Source organism: Pecten maximus, chromosome 5 (genome assembly GCF_902652985.1).
Source record: "Pecten maximus chromosome 5, xPecMax1.1, whole genome shotgun sequence".
NCBI classification, from domain to species: Eukaryota; Metazoa; Mollusca; class Bivalvia; order Pectinida; family Pectinidae; genus Pecten; species Pecten maximus.
In genome coordinates this window covers 3,921,534-3,935,922 of record NC_047019.1, presented here as the reverse complement: position 1 = coordinate 3,935,922, position 14,389 = coordinate 3,921,534, and the positions used below count along the sequence as shown (strand labels likewise).

General features: G+C 33.4%; 1 protein-coding gene across 3 annotated transcripts in view; it reads right to left on the bottom strand.

Annotated features, from left to right (window-relative positions):
- The window catches only part of LOC117326897 (growth arrest-specific protein 2-like), a 36,302-nt gene that overhangs the window by 10,305 nt on the left and 11,608 nt on the right, over positions 1–14,389 (bottom strand). For all 3 annotated transcript variants that reach the window (XM_033883697.1, XM_033883698.1, XM_033883696.1), the window contains 3 exons: positions 10,383–10,504; positions 9,571–9,712; positions 9,211–9,392 (listed from right to left, as the gene is read on the bottom strand). In XM_033883697.1, the coding sequence (XP_033739588.1) occupies positions 9,211–9,392; positions 9,571–9,712; positions 10,383–10,504 (446 nt within the window). The remainder of the gene's footprint in view (positions 1–9,210; positions 9,393–9,570; positions 9,713–10,382; positions 10,505–14,389) is intronic.

The window sequence follows — 14,389 nt, the reverse complement described above, 5'->3', positions numbered from 1 at the left end:
GGTCGTACGAGAACGGATGTCTAGGGGGACACCAACAGTCAGGGTCATATGAGGATGGGTGTCTAGGGAGACACCAACAGTCGGGGTCATATGAGGACGGATGTCTTGGGGGACACAGCCAGGGTCATATGAGGATGGTTGTCTATAGGGGGACACCAACAGTCAGGGTAATATGAGGATGGGTGTCTAGGGGGAAACCAACAGTCTGGGTCATATGAGGACGGGTGTCTAGGGACACCAACAGTCGGGGTCATATGAGGACGGGTGTCTAGGGACACCAACAGTCGGGGTCATATGAGGACGGATGTCTTGGGGGACACAGCCAGGGTCATATGAGGATGGGTGTCTAGGGGGACACCAACAATCAGGGTCATATGAGGATGAGGACAGGGGTCAAGGTACTATATCAATTAGATTATACATATAAGTCAAAGTCAAATCAATATATTTCTGTCATCAGAAATGGCATCACTTTAACATATTGTAAATCACAGATTTAATGACTGTTTTGGTTAAAATTAAGAGTTAACTGAAATTAAGTCATATTAATTTTCCATATCCCTTTGCGGTTAGTACATGCTGCAACACATTCTGAGCTGTTAAAGAAAATCATTAAACATGTACAAACAAAATTCATTACTCAGTTTAATCATCAATGGAACACAACAAAAAGAAATTTCTGGTCTACAAAATACACTCTGCAGACCACAGTGGACCTGTCCACAACAAAGGGCCGACCAGTCCATTTTGTAAATTCAGGGGTGAGAAATTCATATTTTTTTTCCATATGAAGTGTGATTTCTGGAAAAAACTTTATCTTTGATGCTAGGGATACAGCAGTTGTCATAGTAACAAGCAAAAACACCTTTGTCATTGTGAGGAGAATTATATATGTCTCAAACAATTCATATCATACAGTCGTTAAACAACCATTTAGAGCCGTATAGTAGAACAAGCGGCAGGCAGGTTACAAGGAATCTGCATCTGTTAGAAATGTCAATTCATCATTCATTTTCATATTAGACCAAATTTGTTTTTTCACAATGACTGAACACAGGGTCTTGAGAAATAGCCAGGAGACAATCAGATGAAATTAAAAAATAGATTTTCTCAAAAATTGGATTTTTAGCACGAAAGATATATTTAAAAGAATGATATACAAAATGTATATCTGAGGTAAGACATTCTCTACAGGTTGTACAGCTAATAAATTTCCCCTTCCTTCCGCCAGGGCTTGAAAATAATTTGTTTTCCTCTTTCAATCTGAACTTCTGAAAACTTGTCAGGAAGTGGGAACAAGACAGCAAGGAACCAGAAAATGGCAAAAGGAAGGAGTAGGTACTGGTAATGAAAACATTGATGGCAAGAGCTTTGGGAGAACTTTGTGGAACTTACTTTAAACAGTAGCAAAAATAAAACAATGAGAAAGCAATTATGTTGTCCAGGCTTGCTCCTTTTGACTTTGGTGGCCTTATTCTGACTAAATCCTGGGAATTGTATTCTGGCCATCATGTTCTAAATTAAAATTATCTTGCTTAAGCTTCTTCTTGCTGTCTTGTTTCAATTCAGGTTGAGGATGAAGAGAATGAAAACAATGATTGTCTTGTATCTCTCCCTCCACCCTCCTTCCTTCCCAAGAAATGTTCCAAATACAAAATTTGTACTTGCATTTTCACTGAGGTGACAGTTCTCATGCTTTTTGATACAGTTCTTAACGGTATTCTGACTATTTCCCAAGCCCCTGTGCCTAACACATTGGATGTTCCGAAAAACACACTCACCCTGGCAAGGCACTCCAAATAGTGCTCACAACCCATTCCAAATCCGCACTAATAAGGGCAAAATTGCATTCCATATAACAATATGCATTCTTGCCAATTTCAAATTAATTTTGGCATGATTTTCTTAATTTTACATAGATTATAAAATAGAATTCTTCAAATACATATGCCATATGCTTAATATATATCCTTGCAAAAAATTTACATTTATATTTCTGCAGAATGTAACTGTCAACATTTTTATTGTACACTTTCTCGGCACATTTTTACTGATATTTGTTACAAGAAAAGTATGTGTTTCAACAGGATATCAACACAAGGTTATTTATAGTATGTACATTCTACTGTGTAGGAATCGAGGAATAAATTACAAAGCAACAAAATATGTCTAGATACTTATCTGTATACATTTAGGATTTACAAAGGTAAAAAAAAGCTAGGTAAGGTTTACAAGGTAAATGAAAGCAATGGAAGATAATATGGGACCTTTTTCTTAGAATTCAAAAATTGGAATTTGTATTTAAGGATATATGCTACTTTTCACAGAATACATCTCATTTCTTGAAGAGTTATCTCCCTTTTTATTTGATGCAGTTAATAAAAATTATTCATTGTTTCAAAACTATCTCTAATCAATTAATTGCTAAATCAATTAGTCTACTATGAAAGATACTGCACAATAGCTCCCTTGAGTGGAACTCTTTTGAAAAAGAGATAGTTTCTCACTGTAAGTAGCATATACCTTTAAGTAACTAAATGTTATTATAAAATTCATGTCTTATGGATCTAATGATGGCCTCAGAATTATTAATTGTATCAAAGCTTCATCCTGAGGTACTAAACATACTATATGCCTCTTGATCATGTCATCTAATCAACATCCCCTCAAATGTTTTTGATACTATTTAACAATTTTTTTGTAATATCCAAGGGAAATTATGTGGGAATATTTGTTTGTTTGTCAGATTTATTGCACCCGTAAACAGCCAGGGTCATTTTGCGACGGGTCTCCTTGTAGTAGTTGGTGACTACCTCATTGAACAACACAAGGGAGGCCCGCCGCATGGCACCCAGAGCAATTTGGGTAAGGTGTCTTGCCCTTGCAAGACACAACCACAACAGAAGACACCAGCCCATTACTCAGCTTCCGGAGAGACACAAACAGACGTATCAAACCACACAACTTGGATCTTCACCTGAGGTGGCGTGGCCGGAGATCTATATAACCAACTGAACTATCACCGCCCCTTCCAAGGACATTTTCTATTTTACCATCAACTAGATTTTAAGAAGCAAAGAATACCATCTGATTCTCAAGAAGCTTAATTACAAATAAGTCCAAAAAAATTGTCAGCCAATCAGAATTGAGGATACAAACACATTCATTTGACAGTGTGCAACTAGTTTTTTTTACTCCTATATCTACTGGTGAGGAGAAGGGCTTCACATCTAGGACAAAAACAAACGTGGATCATGATAATTTCTGCTTGGACAAAACAAGCAACAGAAAGAACTCTAATCAAAATGGTAGAATTTCAACCGTGCAAAACAATTTTAATCAGTATTTATTTGAATGCGTGGGTGAATTTAGACAGTAGTATTCCATGAAAAATATTAAAGATATATATGAAATTTAATGAACTCATGAGGCTTGATTTTTCACATTTGTTTTTCACATATTACAATATTACAAATAAATATGTACAGCAAAAACAGGACCTCTTTGAAATTCATGCTAAATAGTTTACCAATGATATTTAAATAATGCTAGAATTTCGACACTTTCAGCTAGATTTTTTTCCTATAATCTAAAAATTTTAGAAGCAATTCTTTAATTGGAAAAGGGGGAATTCAAATGAATGGCAGTTAATTCATGATGTTTACAAAAAAAAATCATGGTATATGATGCTGGTAACTAAGATGGCTGCTATATGTGTCAGTTATGTTACCATGGATACCGTCGTTAGTTGGGATGATGGGATATCTTACCTCTTCGTGAAATATCCACCTATTAAGGTTAGGAATCAGCCCTTTGTCATGTTTTATCGTCCGGATCTTTAAAAGATTGCCATAAGATTTCATCACATTAAATCCTGTTGTATTTTTCCATTAGAATTTACTTAAGACGCCCATACTGCTTTCAAATATAACTTTAAAAATTTGAGATATTGTGGTTTTGGCTTTTTTACCTGTTGTGTTCATATATGTCACATTCTTTTTTTAATTTCGAAGTAGAAATAATTAATACATTGTATTAAAAGGACTATAAGCTTATTTTGCATACAGAAGACACTTTAAATTCACAGGTATATTAAATATATACATTTTGTATATACACAAAACACAGCACCAAAGTACACTAGTACCATATTTATCCAGCAATAAGCCATTGCCTGCTAATAAGCCCAACCAAGTGTAATATGTTGGCCTTCTGGACTTATTGAGAAATAAATATGGCAGTTTGTACTTGATATATTTCAGAAAAAAATCTCCCCTCAGTATGAGAATCATTTAGACTGTAAATTTATAATCACATAATTATTTTAATAGCTTGCATATAAAAAAAAAAAAATAATATGTTTATTTCTTTTCTAGAAGACATTTTTCTTCACTAAGGTGGGTTTTTTTTCTCCATTTGTTTATAGTTAAAAAAAATACCATCACTTGTCCAGCAGTTAGCTGTGACACAAACAGAACTGTTAAAAAATCTGTAAGAACATAAAACCACACAATATTGTAACAATACAGATTATTAACTGGGTACTTCAAATAATCAATGATGAAATTATGTGATATATTAAGTATAATAAAAAAAAATATCACACATCCCCATTCAATGTCATAATGTTTAAATTGAAATTATAAAAAAATGCCAAAAAAATATATACTCATTAATCAAAACAGAGAAATTTGACAAGTACGTGGCATAGATCGTGTTCATTCTTTTTTTTGACATTTTTTTTATTTTGCAATTAAGATGAATTTTGTTATAACTTAAACCAAATAAGTTTTAAAATTTTGACATTCAACAGAAAAAAACAAACACAATCAGTCAAGTTTATCAAAAAGCTTGATCAATCAAATATCAAAAAGCTTGATCATTCAGAGTTATCAAAAAGCTTGATTAATCAGAGTTATCAAAAAGCTTGATCAATCAAATATCAGAAAACTTTATCATTCAAAATTACAATGTATCAAAAAGGTTGTTTGATGATCAAAAATTAGCAAAACAAAGAAAAATATTATCGGATGACCATGCAAATGTTTAAATGAATATATGAGTATGTACAAAATGTAATCTTAATGAAAATGATACATGTAACAGAATGAAATGAATTTACATAACACAGACACATGGACATAATTTGTGTTTAATGTTATCAAACCATACAAGTCAGAATACAGTAATATTCTAATACTTTTTACACAGCATTTAAGATGTTCGATCATTATAAGAAGGTAACTGATAATTTTGTCTTAACTAATTGGGTGGACACTGGTGACACAGTGGTAACACTGTACACTTGCCTTTTACACTTGTACCTAGGTGACCACGTCGGTTTAATTTCTTGATCCCAACTGAAAAGGTATGGGGTCACCTGCTGGACAACGCACAGGTTTCCCCCGGGTACTCTGGTTTCCTCCCATAATAAGACACGCCCCCCCCCCCCCATGTGCTTCTATCCGGGCCAACAAGAGTGATTAATATAAGTTTTGAAATAAAGAAAGTTTACATTAACAAATTGCACTCCAGATCAGAAAAAAAAAATCTTTATTTTTCAAAGTACAATGAGGATTAAATTATCTATCCAGAGATTTTTTTTTCTGTAGCTCTTTTATCTTATCATAATAATTTTCCATGAAGTACAATCAACATGGCATAATACTGACATTAAATGAGATGCAGATGATAAACAATTTCACCTTGGACTTCAAAAATATCAACAACATTTCAAGATGTTCTAAGATAATGATAGAATGTTGAACACAATTTTCCCTACGAATAATTTCATTCTAGCACTTAATCATACACTAAGAAGAAGTGTGAAATGTGTTTTTCAAGATGGTGGCCATCTTGGATTTCAAAACGGCCAGAAAATCAACAATATACTTGGTCTGGATCATCTCAGGATCATTTCAGGGAAGTTTCAGGTGAATCCAACTGGTGGAACTTGAGAAGAAGCTTAAAATGTGTTTTTCAAGATGGCGGCTATTGCAGCCATCTTTGATTTCAGGCTGACCTGAAAAAATAACAACACTTGTTCAGGACCATATCAGGATCTATCCAGTGGAATTTGAGATGAAGTTTAAAATGTGTTTTTCAAGGTGGTGGCTATGGTGGCCATATTGGATTTCGGCTCAAATTCTGTGAATGAGTCTAGTGTTTTCCCAAACATCCCCAGAAAAAAAGGCATTAATATAGTACTTTTTCTTAGGTTTAGTTTGAGTAAAAACTAGCTCCCGGTAGATAAAATATCTTAGACAGTAAAAAGGATGTGAGTTGTTGTCAAAACACAATGAACCTAGCTACATTGAATAATTAGTTGACATTAAAATGAAAAACAGACGAACTATGACAACAAGTCACATGACCTACCGCCATATCAAAATTCCAAAAGTTTGGAATAAGCCCTCCATCACGGAAAGATACTTCCTCCATATCCGACTAAAATGCGTAATGAATATTCATGAATTTGACATGAAGAGGAAAAATAAATTAAAAGCTTTAACAATACACCAATACAATGGCATGCATTTCCTGTATCAGTTTACATTAGGTAGAAAAACACACCGAAACATGCTCTTTAATTAATACATTGATTATTTTAATGATTATCTCCCTTTAATTTTTTTAGCAATTTATCTCCCTTTAATATTTTTTAGCAATTTCAAAAAGCTTATTAATTAAATGAACATTATTTTAATAATCGTTTTTATTTAAGATCTTTTTCTCTCTGTTTCTATAAGAAAACTCATTACATAGAGATAAAAAAAAGTACATAAAAAACAGTATGGACAAATTTTGAAAAAAATATTAATTTCAGTCTCTTCATCAGCTAATCAATACAGATACTCGTGATTAAAAATATGGCACATCTGATGAAAATTGACATTTGTACAATCCTTGACATAATCCAAAATGCTCATTGCTAAAAGATAGTCAAAATTCAATAGATTTAAAAAATATATAAACACATGTACAATGTACCAGTATAGCAAATTATTTCTACATTTGGTCAAGGTCAAAGTTCATTTAAAAATTTACGACCATTTTGTTAATTCCTTGTCAATATGATTAAATTTATTACCAGTAGCAACATCAAACATTATTACATTAATAACAGCTCACTTCTCAAGGTCATTCAAAGGCATATACAAGTAAATGTGTCAGAAAAACTTTGTCAATTCTGTTATAAGACAAATTAGAACACTCAAAATATTATGAGATGAACAAGTCAATATAATCCAAGTAAAAATGATAAGATTTTTTTGTCTGACAAGTTCTTAAGGCTACATGCTACCTAACACTTTCTATATAGCTACTTATCATGTTCATATATGTACAGTGTATGAAAGAGTGAGCTCCCTTAGCAAAAAACATTCATATGCATTCTGATGTCTGTCTGAAGAGTATTTTGAAAAAATACTTAATCATGCAATTATTGTGTAATTTGATATTTTGTCAGGTAATTTAGTGTAGAACTCTTTTGGAATAAGCTACATGTAGGTAGCATATATCCTTAAGTCACATGATATATTGTAAAAAAAAAAAAAAATTTCATTCAAATATAATTTTATCCATTTTCAAAGGTTTACTACACATGTAAAATAGGAATTCTATTAATTTTCAATGTAATAAAGATGCACATATGGTATCAGTGATGAAAAAACTGGAAGAATACACAAATATCAAACATTTATGCATCTACACACAAAGATTCATCCCCTGGAAACAAAAAATAGACTGTCCTGTCTTTTGACATGGACCAGTTTATTGTGGTTCAGAGGGGAGACAAGGTTCACACAGCACCCATTACCAAAGCATGTACATGTATATTGATTAAAATTCTAATCTTTACAATTTATTCCTGAATAATCTAGCTCATAAATATTCAAATATTTACAACAAATAACACTCTAACCCTTCCTCTAGCTTCTCAGAAGTTTATTTAGAATGAACTCGCAGTTAAATCTAGGTATTTAATAACAATATGTAAGTTTCAAGATATTGTATATCCCAACTTTGCAGAGAGCAATGAAAGATGGACACCTTGATTTAAATATCACCACAATTTATCAAAATATATATTATTGAGATTTCTGTTAATGTTCTATTTTTTTTTTTAATTTTAGTACATATAAGTATATGTACAGATATGTTACATTGCGCAAGCTCCACAGAAAATGCCATCTATATTTTCATGAATGTTTGGTAGAAACATATCAAAATATTTAGATCAATATCATATTGAATTTTGAATTTTGAATGTTAATCTTTTTAATGATATATGTGGCTCTTGTGAAGAATTATTCAGAACAAAAATTCAATAAACTTCAAAAGCAGTTAATCCAGTATTTTTTTTTTAATTTCAGAAAAAAAATATGACAGAATTATAGTTGTAATTCAACAAATTTCATTGAAACCACAAAGCTTGGGATAAACATCACATCTGAATCTGCTACAGATTGAAAAGCGGACATTGTAGAAGCCAAGTCGACATTGAACTCTGGTTAGGGTCAAGGTCAAACACACGCCCAGCAGACCTACCTCCTCGTCAAGTGACCAGGACTGCGGGGTGGGAGGGGACTTCTCCTCTATTTCCTCCTCCTCCTCAGTCTCCGTACCAGTCTTAACAAGGGGAGACAAATCATTGACAAATCAACTCACCGACTCATACACTCGTATGTTCAATTATGCAATCATCATTTATAAAAAGAAAATAAATAAATGATAAACAAATTGAAAAAAAATGAACAAATAAAAATAAATCAATAAATAAATAATATGTGTGCTGGGAAATTGTAAAATCATGGAAAGGCAAGTCTGTTAATGTCATGTTTTCCTCAATATCCATTGTACGTCATAAGGGCATTTTGAGATGTTAGAAAAGAGTCGAAATGGCCAAATTAAGAGTGAAACCTGCAACTGAAAAGGAAAAGTTAAATTGTAATATGTTGAAGAAATATCAGACTCTTCAGAGTTTCAGGCGGAGTTTGGGATGTAATGAATGTAGAACAATGACTAAACATCACAAATACTGCTTCAGAAAAACATGTTTCAGTGATTAGGAGGAGAGGGAAAGAATTGTCTCTGAAAAATAATGTCAACATCCGCATTTGCAGAAATCCCCAAAGATCTTGCGTAGCGACATCTGAAAGTGACGGCCTGAAATTGAAAATGGGAGACTGCTAGTTTACGTAATCTCACCTCATCATCAAGACTGTTTGGCTTCGGAGGCGGAGGGCGGGGAGGGGGTGGTTCTTCCTCCTCCAATCTCTCCATCTCTTTCTCCATCTTGATGAGACTAGGCGGCTCCAGACCGAATTTGTAACCTATTCTTGCTAGTTCTAGGAGGCACAATACCACTGACTTCTCAGCCGTGTGAGACACTGTGGCAACAAATATCAGAAGCTAAAATTCAGCTCTATACCAACAAACAAGACAAATTTATGTTTAGAAATAGAAAGAAATTTCAAACCTTTCCGAATAAACTTCATAGAAAATCATTGGACCTTACAAGATAATTAAATATAGTTAAAAAAGTAAACTTTTCAAAAATCTTCCTACCTAGATATTCTGTTTCAAACATCTGATCATCGGCCATCCCAAATTCTTTACACCAAGATAAGAAGTTTGCTGTATTGTCGCGTGCGAACCAGCTCCCCGATGGTGCGTTATTTTTACAACGAAGTTTGTAGTTTGGCAGGGGCTGAAAAATATCCAGTATGGGTCAGTATTATACTTACAGTGAAGATACATAATACATAAAATACTAAAGACATCATGAATATTCATGAGATGTATTTTTTCTTCACATATGAATATTCAGTAGATAATAAAATTATCCATGATACAATGAATATGCAGTAGATAACATGATTATTTATGATAATGAATATTCAAAACATTTGTTTTTATTCAGCATGCGTCAATCTCACAAGCATGAATCAGCAGTGTTTCTATAAGAACTATATGCTTGATTTACAAGTACAATAAAGATTTTCCTCCGTCAATCAGTCTTGAAAATTCCTTCATTGTAGCTGCCGGGGACCTAGTTTCTTAATTGTCTCCATGTATATTGATCCTTTCAGGACACTTCATTAACTTAAATATATGTAAATCTGTGCGACCGGTCTTCTTTATCTCCATGAACTGCCATTCATATAATTCAGTGACCTACTTTCCTAACCTCTCTATGACCTGTCCTTGACATTCACATTCCACACAGTGACCTAATTTCCTAACAACTGTTTGACCTTGTCCATAACATTCCTTATGTTCTATACACGGATCACAGTGACCTAATTTCCTAACTGTTTGATCTGTCCATAACAGTCCTTATGTTCTATACGTGGATCACAGTGACCTAATTTCCTTACCTCTGTGTATGATCCATCCATAACACACTCTTGCGCCTTCCTCTGTATGATCTTGGCCATTTGACACAAGTAGACACCATTGTCAAGGACATCCAGAAAATTGTCTGCATTGACTTCCATTCCTGAAATGGAGATTATTGAACTTGTTAAGGGTGTATGCTACCTGACAATGTCTCTATATCTTCTTTCCAAAGTGATTCCCACTCTTAAATCTGTTGGGTTTTTTTTCCTTTTTTTTTTTAAATTTCATGATGAACTTCAATAACATCAATACATATATCTGAAGTCAATAGCAAGTATTATTGAATTATTTCCGAATTTTAAGGGAGATAACTCTGTGTTAAGTTACAATACATGCATATAAGGTGTGAGCATTTACGTGTATCAATTACACTGTGCCTCTATATCCCAAAAGCTTTTTTGGCTAAATTTTTGCATTTACTGTTTCTAGAACAAGAAAAGTTACCGGTATATATAGTTATAGAATGCTTAACATTGAATTTTATAGCGTATATGTTGATACTTTATGAGATCCATTACGAGTTGATTATCATAAAAAGTTGACTGAATGTCAAATGACAGTTCTATTGATATTCAAATTCAATTTTATTTATGTTCATGTGCACCCTATGGAGCTTTTATAGATTATGTCACAAATATTTCTACCTTCACGACAACTACCATGGAGACAAGCTACAAAAAAATACTAGCTCTAAATTTTAAAAAAAGTTTGATAAAAAATATGAATTCTACAAAAGAGCTGATCAAGCAACTTCAAAACACAACTTTTATCGTAACTATCCAAAACGAGGCTTCCTCTCATTGAGCTGAATTGATAAAGCAAAGTCGGAGCTTTTTTTTGAGGCAGCTAGAGCTTCCAAAACATTCTCACTTTTTGTTCTTCACTTGAAGAGTTCGGAATTTCCATGACAGGGTCAATTATGAATGACCAGAGTTCAAACAACCAATCAGAGACATATATACAGAGATTGGCAGCTCTCTATTTGCCCTTGTGTTTACATAGTGGCCCCTGACCTTCCCACAATCCTTTGCGGTCGCTTGGTTCAGTCTTCACTAGACGCCATATTGGAGAAAACTTGAAAACCAGACACATAATTATCGATAATTTCTATTTAGAATCATCACCAAGATCCAATTATGTGCTTTAATTTTATTAATATCAAAGTGCAGAAGTGTCATCAATATGAAATATATCACAATTTGCTGACCAAGTGTTTGTATTTTGAGTATGAAAGTCAAGCACAACGCAGGAAAGATCGGCGGGAATCTCCAATTTTCGAAAAGTCCCTATGGGGTTTTCGAGAATACGGATAAATGACAACAATGTGCATGATAATCAAGACCACATTCCATAAGTATGATAGTTTTTGGTTAATGTGGTAACTTTTGTAGTGGCCTAAATAAAACGATGTGCTTTTTTGTGTGCTTTTAAAATTGACGATGTTTTGGTCTGACGTAATGGCTGCTTAATTACAAAACTTGGACATGTCGATAAGACCCAATGGATTTTAGAAAATACGGATAAATGGCAACAATGTGCATGATCAATAAGACTATATCCCATAAGTATGATAGTTTTTGGCTAATGTGGTAACTTTTGTAGTGGCGAAAATAAAACGATGTGCTTTCTGTGTGTATTTAAAATGACGATGTTTTGGTCTGACGTAATGGCGGATTAACCAGAACATGTCGAATAAGTTCCAATACATAGATACACACATGCGCAAAGCCCGATTTACCTGCGCTCGCGTGTGTTTGATAGGAGACAGGACGCTCTCGATAAGGGATATGCTTGAGTGGTCACAAATAAAGGGAGCCACTACGTGTACGGGGAAATAGCGATGTTACTTATCTCTCTGTATATATGTCTCTGAACCAATGTAGTTTGAAAACTATTGTTTAAAATGAAAAAGTTACGTTTTCCAACTAACTTGATTTGAACTGATCGATCAACCAGAGGTTTTTCAAATATGCACTTCACTTTAATCAAGATTACTCAAAATTTTGCATAATTTATGTTAATAAATGAATATAAATGAAGTATAATGATTTATTTTAAAATCTATCAAAATTATAAAGAGTACGGAAATTTATATTCAGGGGTACTTTAACCTACATATTTGTGTCCAGATCAAGGGCAGTATATGTATAGACGTGGCTACTAGGGAACAACCAACCAATTGAAAAATAGACTTTTGAAACATTCCCTGTGTACAGAAAGTTGAGCCAGAGACAAAATGTCTGGCAGCCACTGATTGGCCAGTAGTTATGAAGTAACAAAATATATATGTGGCCTGATAGGTAACTGTCCATAAGAAATGGTGATATAAATTTTGTAAGTCCGATAGAATTTTTCCCCAAAAGTTCAGGTAATGATAATTAACAGATAAACATTTCAGATTTATGAGAATTTTTACTGCGAAATTCACTCATTTTCAAAATGGCTACCCTGGAACAAATTTGAGCTGAAGGACCCAACTCTTTTTTTTTAATTATGTGTTATATGAGACCCTAAACTTTTGTTATAAACCATAATTGTCATACTGAATTCAAGAATTTCAATGAAATACTCCAAAACGTTAACACTAAAGTCTATGGAAAAATGATTAGGTTGGTTGGTCCCTACTACCTGTTGACATGGACACTGCTCCTGGGTATACAATGTCATTTACATCGATCAGAACTCTGTCTATTTGGACACGAGTTATATTTTTACCTTATATTAATTAGTATTTAGTGATTTGGATTATGTAATTCACATCATTATTGCTACAACATGACACATTGAACCATCTCATTTTCATGAAATAACGAATTTATTTATTTTCTCTATTATAAAGATTAAGCAAAGTCAAGACTAAACTGACTTGAACTTTTTGTAAGTGTTATTGTCATCGTAGATAATAATGTACTGATATCATTGTAACTATATAAAATTAAACTGATAGCTTGGCATTTCTCTTTCAACATGATTATATTTATCATGGATGCTAAGCAAAATGAGACAAAGGGACCATTAAAATCAGGTGACCATCACATGATCTTGACCGAGAAAAAAAACCAATATCTGCAATTACCGAAAATTGCTTTCGCAAGAATATGATCATAGCAATCAAATTATCATATATGGCTAAGACATAACCCTGTCAAAATTCCAGAATTATATTTGTAGGAAGGCTATAATGGACGCTTCATTACAACATCAACAATACATACTGCAATTTTTATAATACATTTTCAATTTCCAGCAAATAAGTTTAACACCCTGAGGGTGAAAATCGTTTAATTCATGTCCGTTATCTCCGTTTTTAATGACATTTCCTGATTAAAACATCAAGTCCGTGAATTCTACAGCACATGTACACAAAGACATATATTCCAGTCCAAAGGTGGAATATAAGGATGACCAAAAACCTTTTTTTTTTTTTTACAGATCTCACTGGGTGGCATAAAAAACGATGCAAGCCAAACACCTGTTTTACACTTGTTAACACATGCCCGGCATTTCTTACCTGCCCCTTGTTTGCCTATCGCTGTTCAGATCAACACAAAACACGTTACAACACAGGTATGTATAATACAGGTAATGTAGGTATATAAAACTTAATTAGATTATAGTCACACCTGTATACATGCAGGTATCAATAGCACACATTATACTTATGTCATTTACAACTATTCAAGAGTATATTAAATATCTTAGCAGGGCTACATGTACAGTTATTCAGTGGCTGCCTGATATTGAATAAAATTAAGGAAAAGTGTTACGGTATGCGCACGTTATATAAAATTACCGTATGTAACCTGAAGGCCTGATTTTAAGTACCTAGGATATTTACATACGAAATTCCTTAATTTTATAAACGAGAAGTCATGCCCCAAACATGGGGTTCCAGTGACAAGTAATGTAGAAGATAGAGCCTGAACAACCTTTTTCTTTTATGTAGGTCAAAGGTCAAAATGTAGGTCAGAGTGACCTTCTTGTG